The sequence below is a fragment of the Electrophorus electricus genome, chromosome 2 (assembly GCF_013358815.1).
Source record: "Electrophorus electricus isolate fEleEle1 chromosome 2, fEleEle1.pri, whole genome shotgun sequence".
NCBI classification, from domain to species: Eukaryota; Metazoa; Chordata; class Actinopteri; order Gymnotiformes; family Gymnotidae; genus Electrophorus; species Electrophorus electricus.
Genome location: NC_049536.1, coordinates 22,280,872 through 22,299,536, shown reverse-complemented (window position 1 = coordinate 22,299,536; position 18,665 = coordinate 22,280,872). Strand labels below are relative to the sequence as shown.

Genomic DNA, 18,665 nt, shown 5'->3' with positions numbered 1-18,665 from the left:
TTGTAGCCTATCATACGCCAAGGCAAAATGCCAACTCATTGCCGCCTAAGAACAAGCCTGTTCTGGGAGCCGGTTCCAATTGCTCATCAAAACGAATTCATTGCGATAGGAAAGTTAAAAAAAAATAAATAATAATAATAATAATAATAATAATTAAAAATAATAAAAACAAGAAAAACTGACCGAGAACTCAAGGTCTGAGAAGTTCTACACATACGACTGCTGATGGCACAACAAAAAGACCCAGCACTGAGAGGGGCAAGCGGCTATGCCAACAGGCTATGCTAATGTAGTCTTTTTTTTTAGCCTGATATATAAAATGCACCAAAGCACTGAATGTTCAAAAATATTCCAGCAATGTTTGAATTTTAAGGGTAGCATACTCTCAGGACTCTGATTACTGCTGGCTTGTGAAGGTCTACAGTTGTTTTATTTAATATCCATCACCTTAAACGTTTGTTTTTGGGATGTAGTTAACAGCTAACACAGGAAGGAATCGTCAGTAACACCATCCGTGACAGGAACAGAGTAAATGCATTGGAATATGAATTTCATAAGCAGAGGACATAAAAAGGTGCCTGCCGGGACGTCCCGATCTGCCGCGCTGCCACGGACCGTCCCGCTGTAAACCTCGTCCACCTGGCAGCCGACACAGCGGAACAAGCCTCGTCGCGCCTGCCACGCCGCAGTCCGTCAGCGAAGGCCCGCGCTGTAGCGCGCGTTAGGGGCGCCGCCAGGGCTGCAGTCGTCCCGACTGCGACGTCTGCTCGTGTCCGCTGGCCGCACCCACTCATAAAGTCACACGGCAAATACGACCTCGGCGTCCAGTGAACTCGAATCCCGGTAAACATGCTGACTTGGCCGTGCTCACAGCGGAGTTGGGTAAAGCTCCGCGCCAGAACCGAGGGTTCCGGGATGAAAATCTCATGCGCAAAACACCGAAGACCTTATGCTGCATTACCAAATGTTATTAGGGCCAAACTCTTTTAATATGCCTACATGAGGAAAGGTAATTTTTTTTTTTTCCCAGCCTGAGCTCCGATTCGTTCAGAGGGTTTAGAACTATACGTGGATTAATGTTGGGCTCAAGCCCGTTGTAAATCCTCCAGGAGTGCGGGGGATCAGTCAGTAATGAGCGAAATGAGGGAGAAAAGGTGGGAGGGTCTCAGCAGTTGTCTGGCAACGTGACTGCCACAGACATTAGGACTTGTAAATGAAAAGTGTGAGGACTCCAGCCAAAAAAAAAAAAAAAAAAAAAAAGTAGACGTTTTGCATAGTCTGGCATGTTTGCTATCTGCTGCATGAACGGAGAGACGTGGTGTCTCCTGGGTGACGTGAGCGGCCCAGCTAGGCGGCCCGTCGTCGTCGTCAAACGTCTGTCATCTCGTCCTCCATGTCATCGCCCTCCGTGTCTCCCTCCCCTTCCTCCTCATCCTCCGAGGTCACATCCGGGTCATCCACCTGTGACGTGCACTTCTGGCACGAGCACACAAACAGGTAGTTCTCTCTACGGGAAAGATACAGTAAGAGGGACAAACGTTCAGTGGCATTTTACGGCAACTTGAGTGCAAAATAAATAAATATATATATATATATATATATATATATATATGTAAATAAAAAGGGGGGGGGGTCCCGTTCCCGGCAAGCGCAACCCATCCCACACAGCCGTTTCTACTGGTCGAGAACTCCACGTTTTTTAATTCGCCAGCTGTCTCAAATCAGGTGTTCCTAGGTGATGCAGAGCTGCACACGTGGAGATCCTACGCCAAGTGGAGGCTCCAAACTCATGAAATCCACACGATCCTTATGCTACTTCAGGTGTATGCGCCAACACCAACTCCCCTCAACCAGTGCTCGTTTTCACTGGCGCAAGTCCTTGGAACAGCCGATGCCCGATACGGACCGCCAGCACTCGTGCGTTCCCACCTCAGCAGGAGTAATCATCTCCTCGGGAAGAAGCCGCGACATGTGCTTCCTCAACTGACAACCCTCAGTCCGGTCACGTTAATTTACCTCAGGATCTTGTGCCGGCTATGACGACTTCTGTCTCGTTGGCAGCAGTCCAAGTAGCTGATGCAGATCTCCTACAAATAGCCAAGAATAAAGAATTTAATAAGATGAAAGATCCAGCTGGCCATCAATTAGCTCTGTAACCGAGTTCATGTACCAACCAGGTGATAACTAAACCAAGAACACATTTCACTCCGATAAAAGCTGTACAGTCTCCGGTCTGCACATATGGCTCAGATGTGCGCCAACACCCTGGCGAATTATCAGACTCTGGTCTAGAAACGTTTATCTGATCGTGAGTGAATTGTGGAAGGTAAAAAAGGGAAACATCATACAGAAGCCACACCAGTGCCATTCACTGCAAAACAATACATCTTAACCGACCCAAGTCCAGACATATTGGATATTTTCTTCATGAAGTTATTTACTGTGCCTAGTAAAACGATTATATCTAAAATAAAATTAAAGTTTATATATCCACTCGTCAGCAGAAAATATCGGTTCACTTTGGTTTTTCCTTAAGTATAAAATTTTATTTTGTCTTTTTTTCAGAGCCATTAAGAGGCTGAGCCTAGCTGATATGTTCATGGTCAGAGTTTTTCTCAGATCATTGTGGATAGAGTCTGGTTTGTACTTGAGAGTTCTTCACCGCAAATGAGGTTATTGACCACTGGAAAAGATTGTCTGGAGGATCACTGTGGGTGGAAAGCAGGACGTGCCCAATCTGAATAGCGGTCCCCTATTTCTCCAGTAACGGCCTTCCCACTCCCTACGCTAAGCTGCCAAATGTGCTTTAGTCTTCAACTCACACTACAATCCCACTGACAAACAACCTCAAGGCTTCTGAACCCCGGACTATGCCGCACGCCACCTGACCTCGCCGGGGACGATGTCACGCAGCGCGCTGAGGTGAAGCAGGAAGTTGTTGTCGGGGAAGGACGCCTCGGCGTTGGGCACACAGCTGTGGTTGCCTTGACAACAAAGGGGACAACAGCGGATTTCTTTTTGACTTTTCAAATGTGTTGTGACCTAAAATTGTGTTCATTATAAGGCAGAACTTGAGACTGAATGCGCATAGATTCCTGTTCTCACATGAGCTCTGCAGAAGGTAGAGACCGGACCCTTCACAGTTGAGGAAGTCTCCCGTTTCTGTAAGACAAGAAAATGCCAATCTAGGAAATCCTTCCATCCGTCCAATCTATTTCACATTTCAGCAAACCATATCCGCATGTCTGCCCAAGTGTGCGAATAAAACCCTAAATACTCGAGTCTTTTCACGACTATAGCACAGAGCAGTGTGCTGTTCAGCGCATTTGTAGGAATGGTGACCTTTGTCTATGTCCTTGTATAGCTGGTCAATAAAGGCGTCCAGCTGCTCCCTCTGCTGGTGGGGAAGCGCCAGTGCATCGCAGGCATGGACCCACTGGCTTAGGGAGCTGCGGGGTTAAAATAACCATCAATTAGAATAGAAAGTAAAGCTGTCCTGATGGTAAAGTAAAAAACCTAAAAAGAACATTAAAGCCATGTTTTAAAAGAAGCAGATCATTTGTATAATCTAGACAAAAAAAAAATCTGAATCTACTACCGAGAACTCTTCAAATCCATCATTCAATAAAACGTCGTTAACTTGTACTCTTGAAAAATAAATGTCATCTTTTAAAATAGACAGAAGCTAATTTTATCCATTTGAGAAATCTTGCCATGAAACATATCAGAAAATCTTGTTCACACACAATTTGATTACTTTATTAAAATTGTTGACGCCGTGGGCCAAATTCATACAACCTACCGCCAGATTTAACGTGACGTTGACGGCAGCGCCAGAGTGACACATTTTCTTATTCACGAAGTGGATCGCCGGCGTGTTTTACCGTTTGCTTGATATATGATGTTACCGCATGTTGTTCTCATTTGCATACGACGTTACCGATTCATAACGTTACACCGCTCCATAAAAATAACTACCCGGACCTGCTCCGACGCTGAACGGCGCGGTAAGAAGCCAGTGTGGACGATCTCTCTCTCCAACTACGTTAGGTGCCACATGCAAGTAAACGACTAAATAACCGCCGCAGTAGCAGTACAGGGAGAGCCAAGACTCGGTTGGGCAGGATCTCAGAATGCCGCAAACTGTCGGCATAAGCAACGCACATTTAGGTGTTACAGAGGACGAAAATAGACAGAATGAGCACAGATACGAGTTTGCCGCTCTGTCATCATTTAGAAGAATTGTTGAAGTCATTAACTCAGCTGGAGTTTGTCAGTGATCTGTCTCGTAGCATGGGTCTTTAATAAATATGCATGTTACTGACATGTAGGTCTTGATTGGCTTTCACTTAGGGCAAGAGGTGAATTTAGCGCAGCGGTAAATTTACATCCGTGTGCTAATTAGCACCACTTTATGAATATGAACGATAACTTTATGAATATTAAAAAGAGCAGCTACCATAACCTTTTTTTTTTTTTTTATCCGGCTCCAAATGTTTAATTCAAATGGTAATACATTTACGCTCCACACACACACTGTTATTTATTGTCTTCTTATAAGCCATTATATACACCAAATTGTTCGGCTGAGTGCTGAAAAATACCCACTGAATGCAATCTATTCTGGGCAGTGGATTCGGACTGCTGGAGTCCAGTAACAAGCGGGTTCTCACCTAGTGCCGATACCTTGTCCATTTGTCCCGACAAGAGCAAAGAGAGCACGAAACCCATCTGGGGTGAACCACTAGAAAGAAGAGAGGCTGCTGTTACCCCCAGTACAACCGCTACGCCGTCATCTACCCCCAGTACAACCGCTACGCCGTCATCTACCCCCAGTAAAACCGCTACGGCGTCATCTACCCACAATATTGAGGGTGTGCGCTTTTTCATTTAAAGTGCTGAAGAAATGTTGAAATTCAACCACAGTCTAAATGTTTCAAGACTGGTAAAGGAAAGCCGTGTCCTCACCTCACTGACGTGATCGTCGTAGAGCGCTGTGGTAAAGAGCGTCCTCAGCGAGGCCAGCTGCCCCTGGAGGGGTTTTTAGAGTGTCACAAACACACACACAGATCAAAAGTACAACATCTGGCCAAGAGTGCAGTGACCCGTCTGCCCTCACCTGGAACTTCCCCCCCAGCAGCTTATGTGCCATCTCCTCTTGCTCATCGGCAGCACGGCTGCAGAAGTTGGAGAACAGCCTCTGCCAGTGGCCTTTGTCTAGAGCCTGACACAGGAGGAGAAAAACTCCGCTCACACGAGCACATACGGAGAAGCAGACGACCGACAGTCAGCACGACACCTTTCCTGCATACGACCTAAATCCTGCTATGTTCCTGCTTATAAAGTACTAGCAAAAGGGCCTTTAAAGCAAAGGTAAAGCAATTAGGGATTCATTAGGAATAGTATCTACCAGTTGTCAGTCCCATCAATCTCACCACAACGCTACAAATCAAGGAGGGATAGTCCTCGGGTTTATCGGTTAGAAAGACAAACCAGTACCTGTTTGACGGTGGCCACCATTCTTGCCATTAACATGATGCTTGAGGTTTCAGGTGGGTAGTGTACGCTCCTGACGCCAGACACATGTAAAAGGACCAGTGCTTGGTGATTATAAATACAAACGGGTAGAGAGCTCATGCAGTGAACACAAACATACAATTCTGACCCTCCCCCCCAAATGTCTTTATGTAAGTCCATATATATGCCATCTATGTCAACGTGTGCTAAATTACCCTGCAAAGCAACAGAAATAAGATTAAAGCAAAGCAGAGGCCGCTGCCAGAACATGAGGCACAGGCTCAGAATGCTGAGTTGTTCCCTCATCAGACAATTATCACAGCAAAGCGCACACACACACACACACACACACACACACACACACACACACACACGCACACACGCATACGCACACACGCATACGCACACACGCGCCCACATGACACACAGACACAACACTACCCTTTTAGCAACCACAGGCCCTTAAACAGAGTTTATAACTGGGAAATATGTTCAGAGTTCAGCACCACTGACACGCTGATAAAGAGGCCAAGCATTTGGCACTATCCTCTATGATACGTTATGGAAACACGTTCATGGCACCATGGGGACGCAGGTGTCGTACTCATCCAGTGGAGAGTCTGAAGGGTAAAGCTCACCAATAACTAAATAATTACCACCATGACTGCAGATGTTTGACTGTATACACACACACAAAGGATATAATAATAATGCTCCTTGTCCATAGGCTGCAGAAGCAGTTACATTATTTCCTCTTGCCCATAAGGGCAAACACCACCACCTCACCTCCACGCATCCTGCAGCTTGTTGATTGGGTGATCAGGATCGTTGTGGGATGGCCCCAGGCACAGGACCTGGTGGTACTGATCCCACGCAGCTTGTCTGCACTCACTGCTACAGTAAATTACCTGCAGAGGGCAGCAGAGAAGCGACATGGAGCAGTGGAAAACAGCTTCCTCCACATATGATCCACGAGGACTGGCCAGACGCAGCAGGCGGAGCCTCCGTTTCTAATGACACAGTGCTCTGCCACGCCCACATGCATACGTCTGTCTTCAACAAAACAACAATGTTCGTTTTTTGTTTTTTTGTTTTTTTAAATAAAATAGCCCAACCTTCCCTGTATATTCTTTCCTTCTGAGCAATCATTACGATGTTTATTCAATTAAACAAAACAACGGTGTCGTGAGGCCGCATCGAATAAGATGAGTGGGAGCGTGTTGCCGCTGCCGGATTGGGGTGTTAAGGGGAAGGTGCCGTACCTGGCAGTGCGGGCAGGTGTGGTGGAGCTCCGGCTGCACCTTGCACAGCTCTTGATGAGGCAGGATCAGGGCGGGCATGCCACTGAGCCTCCGGGCGTTTTCCTCCGCCGTCTCCAGAGCACGCATACAATACTCGCATGCTGAGGAGAGCAGACAGGGGACGGCAAAGCCGGGCTAACAAAGCAGGAGACCTGCCCACATCTGGCCCACAACACTGACAACAGTACAAACAGCACGTCTGGGTGCTGGGCCTGCGGATGAGGCTCATCAGATGGCGAACAGCACAACTCACCTCTATATTTGTACAAGGCGTTCCACAAAAACTGGGCAGACACAAGAGGACGCTCGGTAAAGATGGCTTCGCCCTTCTTGAAGGGTTTCTTGGCAAATAATCCTTTTCCCTAAAAGACGAGTGAATAACAGGACACCGGGCTGAGACTGTAGAATGGGGTCAGTGCCACAGACACAGGGGAGTGGTAGCTCAGTACTGGACTATTAAACAGATGGTTGTCAGTTCAAGCCCCACCACTGCCAAGCTGCCACTACTGGGCCCCTTAACACTCAAGTTGCGTTCAGTCACAAATGTAAGTCGCTTTGGATAAAAGCGTCAGCCAAATGCCGTTTATTATTAACTCTGCAAATAATGTCATTCTAAAATGAATAGCCGAAGACAACAGAATATGTACACATTAAAAGCTGTAATGAATTTAAGAAATTTACCGCAGTCCTGGATGTAGCAGAACCGAATTCTAGCAGAATATGCAACATTCACTGACCGACTAGCAACCTCGTCACTTAGCTGAACATGACGACGAAAAAACTGTGAATATCACCAGAAAGGAAGGTTATGGTTAAGCCATATCGTTATATATACATACCTTCACTTTATCAATAAAACGGACTTCTACGCTGTTAAGGATTTTACCGGGATCCACGCATCGAGAAAACATGTCATCTAAGGGAGCCGCCATGTTGGAAATTACGTTTCACCTTTGACCCTGGGGGGGTAGTCAATGAAATGTTCTCTTCTTATCTTCGCCAGGTAATATTGTCATCGAAACATATACACATATTCTTTTTAATATAATAATAAATGTGTTTTCCATACAGATTAACCGATCTGCCCTCTCTCTGTAAAATGTCTTTTCAATAATTAAATTCATTTTCACAGGGTGAAGAAGGCGGGGCTTGTTGGGTGGCTGGCCAATAGGAGCTCAGAGCGTCCTCTTGAACGTCTCTTCAGCCAGCCCAGCGACGTGAGGGAGGTAGGAGTTCATGGAAGATCCAAAAAAGTCAGTCCTTCAGTGAGGTCCTGCTTAGTTGTCTGTTTTTAAATATTAGTGCACAGCTAACTGGTGTCGTTCGAAACGATGTTGTCAGAAATTAAAACGCTTAAAGTGGCGGAGTTGCGCGCCGAGCTACAGAAGCGCGGCCTAGACTCGAAGGGACGGAAGGCCGATCTGGTGACTCGTCTAACGTCAGCAGTACAGGCAGGAACTGAACCCATCACAAGTGCACAGGACAACCCGCTAGACGGAGGCAACGCACCCGAACCGAGCTGTCAGAATAATACGATATCTACTCAAGTTATAGGACCGTCGGGATCCAGCTGGAAAGTTCTGGCCGATCATCAAGCCCAACTTGAGGGAAGTGGTCCCGGGCCACAGGCTGCTCCAAGCCCGCTGTCTTATGTCGATAAAAGCACTCAAACCGAACACGACTCGACAGTCCACACCTGCTGTTGCTCCAGTAAAAGGTTCGCGGAATCAAACCCGTTCGAGCCCTCTGAGAAACGTTTATGGCAGCAGTTAACAACTAACGGAAACGTGAATAATAAAGGCGATGGGAGGCCTGAATCGCAGCAGTCAGATGCCCGGGTTCAGGCCGAGGGTCCCGGGTCGGTCACGTCCTCGCTGGTGTCACAGCCTGCATCTCCTGCTAAGGATAACGAGCAGTGTAAGTCCTGCTTAAGAAGTAAAGGTTAGAAGATGTTTTGAATATGAGTATGGCTCCTTAGTTGTCATAGTAACGAACCTTTTGACGTTAAATAATTGACGTTAAAGGCTTTCACTTTCACTTCCTGTAGTACCTTGCAGGGTGCCGGATCCCCCAGAGACAGAAGTGGATAGAAAAGAGGCCTGCAGGACTGTCGGGCAGCCTCGTAGCGAGAGGGGCAGGGACTATTATGAATTTAAAGAGGAGATTCAGTATAACAGGTATTCTCACGCGGTCATAAACAGTGCAGGAGTTGTCAGCACCTTATCCGTGTGTGGGGGTGGGGTTAACTTTTGTAATGATTTCATGTTTGTGCTGCCAGTAAATCTTGAAAAATGCACCATATTTTAGGTTTTACTGATGTACTGTTTCCCCCCCCCCCTCTTCATCAGAGCTAAAACTCCAGAGCCTGGTCCAGTGAGTGACGATGAGATGGAGGTTGAGGGTGATGAGGTTAGACTGGACCCATGTGAGTTTTCAGAGTTCTGGTCTCCGTTTCCGTCAGGGAAGAGTGAAGTCACCCACCAGAAGCGATGTTTGTTACAGGATCTAGACTTTGCATATTAACAAATTCACCTTAAACTGAGTCTCATGTTGGTATAGTAACAGCTTGGTGCATTGTAGCATCTCTCTGCTTAGTTAATAAGTGTCTTCACTTGGTTAATATGTGATGGAATACATGGCAGTGGGCGGGCAAACTTGTAAATTCTGACATTTAGTCAAATTATTCAAATGAGGATGTCTATCATTTGTGTTTTGGCAGGCTCATGCAGGACTTTAGAGATAAATGTTGGTTAAACATATACAGAAAATTCTAGATAAAATGGGGTTGTTAAATAAAGCAGCAACCTTTTCTTTTTGTTGGCACCCTAACAATTAACACCTGGTGTGGAGTCGAACCGTGAGCCATTATCCATGAAACGTTCAGAGCGCCAGGACTCTGTGGGAACTGGGTGTTGTCGCGACCAAATTTATCTTTTGGAGATAACGATACTTTCTGTATTCTTTATTTGAAGCATGCAAGTCTCTTTAGATAAACGTATTTGCCAAATTATGTAAATGTATGAAGAAGAATGCAGGGTGTGGTTATGGGCTAGACCCGCCTACGTGTGTTTTTTGTATTTTTAAGTACCTAAACTACCTTCATGCTTAGCAAGCAAGTTCTCACCAACGGCCCTGCTGCTGCTGGTTGTGTTTTCCAGACAACGGCGATCTGCATTTTGCAGTGGGGGCGGATGGAAGCAGCGGTCAGCCCTTACTCTGGGAGAAGTTCCCTCTTCTGCGCTCCGGCTGTAGGCTGACTCACGGCTTCACCCGGGGAAAAGTGGGATTCGAAGTCAAGGTGTGACGTCAGGCTTCGGAGCTTCACTGACTGCTGTTTCTCAGTGCTGAGCGTTCTTCTCATTACCACGTTTCAGTGAGAATTCAGTGAGAACTTTAATTTGTCTTAACAAATTATCACTGGCGCCGAAGTCCAATTACTTCTTTAAATCTTAAGCATTGCTCCTTTTAAATGATAATGTTGCATTTTGACGGTTAATTTAGAGTAAACATCCAGACTTCTTTTAAGAAATAAGCATATTTTGAGACGTACACGGCTATATAAAACTCGACTGTGCTTTTTCTTGTCCCTGTAGTTTGTGGAGCGATTGTCAGCAGCTACGATCGACACGCTCTCTGACCATGAGCCGTGTGTGCTCAGAGTGGGCTGGTCCGTGGAGGACTCCGGCCTGCAGCTCGGTAAACGCCCGTCAACGCGGGACCCTGCTCCTGTCATTTCCTTGCGGTTCGGGCAGTGCGGTGTACACGGCACCCCTGGCGTTTACACTAGGACGCATGCGTGAGCCGTGTTGTTTGTGGGTGTGGTCTGTCTCAGGAGAGGAGGAGCTCTCCTTTGGTTTGGATGGAGCAGGAGTAGCCCTGAGCGGGGGAAGGGCAGAGGAGTTCGGCGAGCCCTTCTCAGAGGGTGACGTCATCGGTTGCTATGCGGTATGCAAGGTTTTGTTAGCTACCTGCTGGATGGGAGTAGTTTTTCAGGACTGGGACTAAACCGGCCTTGGAGCGGATAACGTAAAGAATCTCAGTTGCCTCTTAATTTCTTGTTAATCTGACACATACATATAAACAGTCACAGGCTGTATTGTGGTTTTCATGATGAACTGCTCGCGCGGATGTGTTTACTCGGATCATCCCTCTCTCTCTCTCTCTCTCTCTCTCTCTCAGTTCATTGGCGAAGGCGGTCAGGCAGAGCTCTCCTTTCATAAAAACGGGCGCTCGCTGGGCGTGGCCTTTCGCCTCGGACCCGCCTCCCTCGCGGGCCGAGCCCTCTACCCGCACGTCCTGTGCAAGAACTGCTCTGTTTCCGTGAACCTGGACCCGCAGGGGGCAATGTGGTATGCCGGGCCTCCCGGGTACTGCCCTTTGCCCACCCTGCCTCCCACGCTGAGGACCCGCGGCCCTGTGCCCCCTCCACACCGGAGGGAGTGTGAGGTAAGGCACACACCCACCAGCCACTATCACCACAGCGTCTGCCGCATACCTCCGCCCACTGGCGTCTTTATTAGCCACGCCTGTCTAAGAAACGTACGAACTGCTGCCCGTTTATTGGTGTTCGCAATTAGTCAACCAGAGTAAAAAATTTGTCCTCAGGTAGGTCATCTGGTGGAGCAGGTAGACCAGTGAGCTGTAATGTAATATTTGGGTGGAGGACTCTTCTCGGTACAGCATCATCACACTGGCGTGAGAGAGACCTAGTAGTAGATCAGCTGGTGTTGGCCCTGGCAGTGCTCCTGGTGTTTCGTTTTTTTCTTTTAACGTGTCAGGGTCACTACTGGGTCACGGGTGGCTGAGAATGTGTGGTGAGGAGGCCAACTCGCACAAACCGTGCACCAACCGAGCGTGCTCTTGAACATCGCAGACCCATGCCGCTCGTTTTCCTTTCATGTGTCGCCTTCTGATTGGCGGCAGCGCCTTCATCCCAGGCTCCTCCCCCTCCACTCCAGGTGCTGCTGATGGTGGGAATGCAGGCTTCCGGGAAGAGCCACTGGGTTCAGAACCACATGGCCAAGAACCCAGAGAAACGTTACAATGTTCTAAGCACAGACTTCATCCTTCGCTGTATGAAGGTGGGGGCTACGCAGAGCATCTCTGATAATACACCCTTGAACCCAAACAGAACTGACTTGAGTTTATTTTGTGTTGGGAATGTAACGTAACGTAGATTACAGTCTGAACCAATGCCAAAAGAAGGATGAAACATTAGCACCACACACTGGGTAAACCTACTCAGTGGTTACGTATCAACAGATTACCTCTGTGCTTCTGAACTCCACCTGCTTAAAATGCTCATTAACTTCTTACCCCACTAACTACCCTATTGACTACCAATAGCATCAGATACAACTCTTCTAAATCCTTTACAGATCCATAACCACTCTGCACATAACTAAACACCTCTGTCACTGTCCACTCATACACAAGCACGCACGCACACGTCGAACAATTGTGGTGTAAATGGTTTAAAATGAGTATTAGTAATTGTCCTGTTCTCGGTTCCTACAGCTTTCAAACTCGGAGGCCCAGGAGGTCATGTTACAACAGGCCACGCGGTGCCTCTCTCACCTCATCCAGATAGCACCCAACCAGAAAAGGAACTTCATCCTGGACCAGGTGATTGGTTGTTTGTGTGTGGGGGTGTGTGTGTGTGTGGTACAAGTATAGATTATTATGTATCTTGTCAAGATGTCATCTAGCTGTATACTTTTCAAGCTGGGCTAGGCTAGGCAAAGAAAACACCTTGTACAGATCATGCGGTTTGTGTGTGTGTGTGTGTGTGTGCGCGCGCGCGCGGAGACATTTTGTGGGCTAGATGTTCTTTTATAAGCACATTTAAGCAGAAACCTTAAGCAGGTGTTCACAGAGCTGCCAGTATTAAAAACCCAGATCTTCTCCTATGACGGTGTAATCTGATGTTCCATTTTGGCCCGTCAGTAGTCTGTTCTCTGTCTTACACACACGTTGCTTTCTTTGGTTCTAATCCAGCAGCAGGGAGCCAAGGGCCCTCGGTGCCTGCTGGAGATAAGACCAGGCTGACATCAGCTCGTCTGTGCCTTTTAGAAAGCGTGTCTCCCTTTTGCCTGTTTCCTTTTTTCTTGGATTTTCCCAAGGCATTTTAGCATTGCCTCACACAGAGGTATAGTGACTCAGAGCCTCTCCGGTACTCACTGAATTCCGATGCAGGTGTCAGCAGGGCAGACGTGATTTGCATGCTTGCAAACGCCTGCATCCCCGTGGTGACTGTACGTTAGTTGAGGCAGAAATTATGGGTTGTCACAAAGCTGCAGAAGCGTCATGGTTACACTGCTCCCACAATGTACCTGATTTATGGTTTTTACTGGAAAGAAAGTTACTGCCCTTAATAATAATTTAACATCATTGACTAGATGTTGGTGTGGATAAAAGTTCACGTTGCCACAATTTTTGCACCTTCCCGTTCTCCTGTTACCCAGGCAAACATTTACCCATCTGCACGGAGACACAAGATGCTGCGTTTCCGTGGTTACCTCAGGAAAGCAGTAGTGGTCGTCCCCTCTGACCAGGAGTGGAGGAGGCGTCTCTGCCAGCAACAGCAGGAAGAGGGCACGGTGGTGCCCGAAACATCTCTGCTAAAGAGCAAAGGTCAGCCCCCTGTCCACTCTACTACCCACAGGTTAGAGCAGGGCTCTGACCTCGCGTCCTTGCTCAGGGGCCCAACAGAGGCAACTTGGCATTGGTGGGACTTGAACTGGCAACTTTCTGATTACTAGTTCAGTACCTTAACCACTGAACCACCACAGGAATTGCTGGAACACTTTCAACTTTTCCTAAAACATTTGAGCTGAGCTGAGTTGAGTCAGCAGTCAGAGTCTGGAGCCATAGTTTGGAGCAGTTTTACATAAGGGTGACTGAAAGTGTCAAAGCCTTCCTTACACCTTTAACCTCTGCAGGGTCAATGTTCAACAAAGCATGCATGACAGTGGGTTAGTGGCTCTTTTTGTGGGCTAGATGCAGTGGTTTCAGATATAAACTCACTTAAATTGACATGAAAGCCTTTATCAAAAAGTAGAAACAAGGCACTTTAATTTATACGACGTGTCTGGTTGTTCTCGCCTGTCCATGTCATTGCAGTGAGTTTCACACTCCCGGAGAATGGGGACCTCCTGGAGGAGGTGTTGTTTGTGGAGCTCGGTCACAAAGAAGCACAGAAGCTCCTGGCAGACTACAAAGAGGAGGCGAGACACGCACTGCCGCCGCCTGTCAAACGCAAGAAACAACGAAGTGGCCGCCCGCAGCTTCACGGTAACCCACACGGCCTGCGGCGAGGGGGGGTGTAGATCACGCTCACGACAGTCGCTACCCAAACCACTACTGTAGTAACTAAAACTAACATTCAAGACAAATATCAGCAACATCTGGTTTTCAAAAGTGAATTTGGACACTTACAAAGCCAGTGGCTACGCTTTTGTAGGACAGAGCCAAAACGCGTACCACCGACACGTGTATGCTCAGCAGTCGCAATGGGGGCACCAGAAACGACCTGTGAGTCCCCTCTGAACATGCCACGCACACGGCCTCCATTACCGTTACAAATGACCTGCTCCAAGGAGTATGGTGAACCCCTCTCTCTCTTCTAGGGGCTGCACCCATGCGCGCGCACGCAGTCATACGGCTATGGCAGCGATCCCCACCGCTACAGGGGCTACTACCAGCCCTGCCCCGTAGAGGTGAGGCCGAGTTCAGCTTGCACCATCAAAATGCAGCACCTGGCAACCACACACATCCATCACTTAGCTTAGTCTTTCCATCCTCCTCCTGTGTGATGAAGACCAGTGGCATGTGTGCTCTCTCTCTCTCCTTGCAGTGGAATGTGAGCGACCAAAATCAGAGCTACTATGGCAACCAAGAATATTATTTCAGCAATCAAGGTTTTTGGTGAAAATTAAGAGAATCCCATGGAAGCCTTCTGCAGTTTCCATATTTAAGATGCCTCTGTGGCCCCACACAAGTTACAAATGTATTATGGTTTCTGATGCTGTCATTTTCAATAGTGCATTAAATGGTTATCGGGAAAAAAATTATAATTCAAACATTTACTCCTTTTGTAAACGGACTCTAAAATACAAGACTAAACAAAAGGGCTTTAGTCATGAAATTTCCTGTTTTGACTGCAAAATTTTTAAAAGGTTTCCTACTGAAAAGACCTTAACTTTTAATACTGGGTGAAAATGGAGTTACAATTGTACTATACTGGAGACTGGAGGTTTTTAGAGTAGGTTTTAGTAAAGAATTTTAGCCATCTGTCATGAACTGGAACTTTATTGACTGTCTGTAATGAGCATCTGAATTATATTTGTCATTAAAAACAATTTCACATTTCATGTCCACTATTTCAAGCAGTATGTGTGAATTCTAACTTAACATGTAAAAAAATAAAACTATTAAAAAAAAAAAAAAATTTAAATGGAGCATCAACTTAATGTTTTTACAAATGCCCTTTTAGGCCACTTTGGTAAAAGCCTTTAACACCTGCTCATCTGACTGAACATAAAGGTAATTTAATGGAAATATTCTATATGTTGTGCCTTTTAATTGGCCTGTGCAACAGTTCTGCATTTTTACTTTACATCTATATTAAACAATCAGGTCTCACTAGTTGATACAACAGCACCGCTCCTTTGGCTGAGGGGCACAGTTCTGACCACAAGGAAGCGTTCTCATCCAACTGTAGCATCTCCTGCAATCAACACAATGACATTCATTAAATGGCCATCAATTTAAAAATCAAATAAATGCTTATGAGGGAGAGCCCTGTAAACTGTGAAAACTATAGTGTTCTGCAAGTTAATTACGTGATGGGGCTAGTTTAGCAGTGAATATAGAGCCATTGAGATGCACCCTACCGCTCTGCTCAGAAACACTATATCTGTTGACTCGTGTGCTTCAGGACCTCCACGCCAGTAAAAATCCTTCACTTCCTCCATGCTCAAAGAACACCTGGTCCGAAACAAGGGTTAACCCTGAAAACTCCACTCTCAACTCCATGTGTAGCTGGATCCCGGCACGTTTCTGACCTTCTGGATTTGTGTGGGCGGTGTACCTGATGTAGAACTCTGCGCTTGGCCTTCCTGCGCTGGTGCGGTTTAGCGCTATTCCCATCAGAGCAGGTGAACTCAGATAGCCGAGTGGAACATTCACCTGCAGGTGTGAGAGAGTTCATAAAGAGTTCATCCTTTTGAAGAAGGGATCGATTAAGTCAATTCAACTCCACCCAGTCGGTGACACCCTGCACTAGTCATCATCTCACAATGTGATCATCCAGAGGAAAGTTGCCCAGTGCTTGTTGTGTGAAGCGCATATACACACCTCATCTCTGACCTCCACACACACAGAAGAAAAGATCTCTGCAACAACAGCCCTCTCACGGCCCTTCAACAGGTTGATGCTGATGGCCTCTTCACACACCCCCTGACACACAGCCTGAGGGCAAATTTCAGATTGAAACCTGCAGGGACCTTCCAGTAAAGTACTCCACTATTCACTTATCTTGGTTTTGAAACCGTGTTCGTCTATGTACCAATTAACAAGGCTGTGGATCACAGCCAAAGCGGCAGAGCTGAGCGATGAACTCCATCTCGTTCCACGCTCCCTCCGTCTCACCTTAGGCTCAGGGTGTCCGCCAGGTATGTCCAAGAGACCTGCTGCCTCTGCTACTCTCCGACTCCTCCGCAACAGAACCACGTACCCGTCGGAGGTTACCAAGACCGCACCGACCCCAAGAGGCTGGGCCAGGAAGGTCTGAGGGTCCCTGAACTCTACCTCTCCACGCTGCTGGAGGTCTGCAGCCTCCCGTGACCAGTTGGTCCCTAGGAAGTCTTTGTAACTAGTCAAACCCAGCTGTAATCTGAGCAGCATGTCTGGCGGCTTTGGGGTGGTTTTTGACGACAGTGTGCTCAGATCTTTCCGGAGGGTTTCTGTGGTCTCGCTAGCGCTGTCGTTTTTCTTACACTCTGCGTTCACTCCTGGCGTGTGTATTTCTGCAAGAGAAGCCCCTTCTCTCTCAACACGGCGAGGAGGCATAAGGTCAGAAGCCGCATGGTCTCCGTGCTGTGTTCCACCCTTAGCGGTTTCACGGGTTAAAGTTGGTGTGGCTGCTTGGTGTGATGTGTTACAGTACGGTTTGGAAGTATCCTGAAGTGTTGTGGAGAGTTCGGCGGCGTGCAGTCTGAATTTAGCCCCGTTGAAAAGCCACGGCTCTCTGGATACCCTCTCATTCCACACTGCCTCAATGTGCTTCTCCATCTCATCAACACTACGGCGATTGAACCTGGAGACAGTATACACAAGATGTTACAAACATTCGCGGCCAAGCACGTCTTAGTGACGGTTCAGCAGTTACACTTGATATGTGGAGTCTCATTCATATTCTGGCTATTGAGCACAAATGTGATGTCTCTACCGTGTCGATATCTCTGCGTGTACTTGATGTTCTTCTAGCCCACTCGAGGGACCACAGTGAAGCATCACGGACACTTCCGAATCCATTAGTTAGCTGTTAGTCCCAGGCTTCCTTCTGAGAGGGCTGCTTTCGTGTCATCACATTTCACCTTTCACACAATGACATGTATTAGCTCTGCTCATTTCAGCCTGTAGGAGGGAACACGTTAGATAGCTAGCTAGATTTTATCTCAGCGTCGAGAAGCAATGAACCGGAAATGTAACTCGAGCGCTTCCGACATTTCAAAATGCAACCAGAAGCTCGCTTTAAAAAATAGATCAACTACATACCATTTAAATAATTATAAATGTTTAAATATTGCATTTTTTCCCCAGAAATACATACCTTGCACCGACACTTACTGACCACGTATTAGATACAACTCATCTTATTTATAGGGGTATTTTACAGACTGACATCTATCAATTGCTCTCACAATTTGCCACCCAGTTTCTGACCACAGCACCAATGACCAGAGATTTGAGTGGAAGATCCAAGACACTTTAACACGCGGTATGGGCATGACAGTCGGTCTGACACTGGTATGAGTAAGCACAGCAGTGGTACCACTGCTGTAGGTGTCAGTGCTGAAAGAGGTTGTCCATCCAGCAGAAGTCCTGTGCTGAATAGTTGTGGCTAACATAAATTGTGCATGACAGCAGATGGATTGTAATTGTGCGCATGCAAGGTGTTTCTAATTAATAAATGTTTCTAAGTATAAATATAAAAGTTTAATTTGTATCAGTCTTGATTGCTTGATCATTGCATGTTTAGTGAAGGCTATAAATAGCATAGGCATAGCACAAATGGTCATAGACCAGTAAACCTGATTTGTTTATATTCCTTCGTAAATTGGTCAGATGCAAGAGCACAGAAGCATTAGTAATGTCAGATAATCTTTTGTTGTCTTCAAATCCAAAAAAGATGATTGATGAAGCACAGAAACTGAGCAACAGATGCTCTCATGATCTAATGTTTAGTCTGACAGAATTCCATTATTAAGTGACTGGAACTCCATGGTTAAGAAGACTTGGAATATTATCAGAATTGCCTTTAGAGCATGAGGAAGAAATTTTCACTATGGAGCAGATGATACTGGGCTGGATAGAGCTGTTTCTGTTAACTAGGGTTAGACCTACAGTAGCTAAATTTATAATAATGAGAGGAAAACCTAGACGTATTTAATATACCTTTCTTTATTAATTTCTATATTCTTTATTTACATATACAATTTATATATATATATATATATATATTGTTCATGTGAATAGTATAAAGATTTCACATTTCACAATCCTCAACAACTATTAAAATAAACCATTGTTAAACAAATGGTGAGTGATATAGAAATATGATTA

The 18,665-nt window shown here is 46.4% G+C and overlaps 3 protein-coding genes across 5 annotated transcripts; 1 reads left to right on the top strand and 2 right to left on the bottom strand.

Moving 5' to 3' along the window:
* Positions 1–408: 408 nt before the first annotated feature.
* Positions 409–7,761, bottom strand: smyd5 (SMYD family member 5). Of its 2 annotated transcripts, XM_027007185.2 has the most exons (14): positions 7,705–7,761; positions 7,500–7,599; positions 7,072–7,180; positions 6,780–6,919; positions 6,304–6,425; positions 5,500–5,569; positions 5,120–5,224; positions 4,969–5,031; positions 4,674–4,744; positions 3,343–3,449; positions 3,106–3,162; positions 2,890–2,984; positions 2,017–2,087; positions 1,369–1,507 (listed from the first exon to the last, which is right to left on the bottom strand). In XM_027007185.2, exons 2-14 carry the CDS (start codon positions 7,545–7,547, stop codon positions 1,369–1,371), a joined length of 1,197 nt encoding a protein of 398 aa, XP_026862986.1. In that variant the 5' UTR covers positions 7,548–7,599; positions 7,705–7,761. The 2 variants fall into 2 exon arrangements, with proteins under 2 accessions (XP_026862985.1, XP_026862986.1); XM_027007184.2 differs by lacking the exon at positions 7,500–7,599 and having other exon boundaries at positions 409–1,507; positions 7,658–7,750.
* A 261-nt stretch (positions 7,762–8,022) lies between these two features.
* On the top strand, positions 8,023–15,199 carry si:ch211-107m4.1 (heterogeneous nuclear ribonucleoprotein U-like protein 2). Of its 2 annotated transcripts, XM_027007168.2 has the most exons (14): positions 8,023–8,735; positions 8,866–8,995; positions 9,167–9,243; positions 9,977–10,116; positions 10,412–10,514; positions 10,651–10,763; positions 10,998–11,264; positions 11,777–11,899; positions 12,336–12,443; positions 13,283–13,451; positions 13,941–14,111; positions 14,281–14,351; positions 14,447–14,536; positions 14,674–15,199. In XM_027007168.2, exons 1-14 carry the CDS (start codon positions 8,150–8,152, stop codon positions 14,746–14,748), a joined length of 2,223 nt encoding a protein of 740 aa, XP_026862969.2. In that variant the 5' UTR covers positions 8,023–8,149; the 3' UTR covers positions 14,749–15,199. The 2 variants fall into 2 exon arrangements, with proteins under 2 accessions (XP_026862969.2, XP_026862970.2); XM_027007169.2 differs by lacking the exons at positions 8,866–8,995; positions 9,167–9,243.
* nudt22 (nudix (nucleoside diphosphate linked moiety X)-type motif 22) lies at positions 14,860–17,553 on the bottom strand. Its single transcript, XM_027007170.2, has 6 exons — positions 17,269–17,553; positions 16,470–17,136; positions 16,176–16,289; positions 15,910–16,007; positions 15,713–15,806; positions 14,860–15,546 (listed from the first exon to the last, which is right to left on the bottom strand). The coding sequence occupies exons 1-6, from the start codon at positions 17,352–17,354 to the stop codon at positions 15,439–15,441; spliced, it is 1,167 nt and encodes a 388-aa protein (XP_026862971.2). The 5' UTR covers positions 17,355–17,553; the 3' UTR covers positions 14,860–15,438.
* Between the last annotated feature and the right edge of the window lie 1,112 nt (positions 17,554–18,665).

Excerpts from the sequence above, each read along its gene's own strand:
- si:ch211-107m4.1 (XM_027007168.2), top strand. The coding sequence starts at position 8,150 with ATGTTGTCAGAAATTAAAACGCTTAAAGTGGCGGAGTTGCGCGCCGAG. Across the intron at positions 10,515-10,650 it reads GGACTCCGGCCTGCAGCTCG|GAGAGGAGGAGCTCTCCTTT; the intron begins GTAAACGCCCGT and ends GGTCTGTCTCAG. Across the intron at positions 11,265-11,776 it reads CACACCGGAGGGAGTGTGAG|GTGCTGCTGATGGTGGGAAT; the intron begins GTAAGGCACACA and ends CCTCCACTCCAG.
- nudt22 (XM_027007170.2), bottom strand. The coding sequence starts at position 17,354 with ATGGATTCGGAAGTGTCCGTGATGCTTCACTGTGGTCCCTCGAGTGGG. Across the intron at positions 16,008-16,175 it reads GTGTGGAGGTCAGAGATGAG|GTGAATGTTCCACTCGGCTA; the intron begins GTGTGTATATGC and ends TCACACCTGCAG. Across the intron at positions 15,547-15,712 it reads TAGTGTTTCTGAGCAGAGCG|GAGATGCTACAGTTGGATGA; the intron begins GTAGGGTGCATC and ends TGTTGATTGCAG.
- smyd5 (XM_027007184.2), bottom strand. The coding sequence starts at position 7,750 with ATGGCGGCTCCCTTAGATGACATGTTTTCTCGATGCGTGGATCCCGGT. Across the intron at positions 6,920-7,071 it reads CGCCTTGTACAAATATAGAG|CATGCGAGTATTGTATGCGT; the intron begins GTGAGTTGTGCT and ends TGCTCTCCTCAG. Across the intron at positions 6,426-6,779 it reads ACACCTGCCCGCACTGCCAG|GTAATTTACTGTAGCAGTGA; the intron begins GTACGGCACCTT and ends TGCCCTCTGCAG.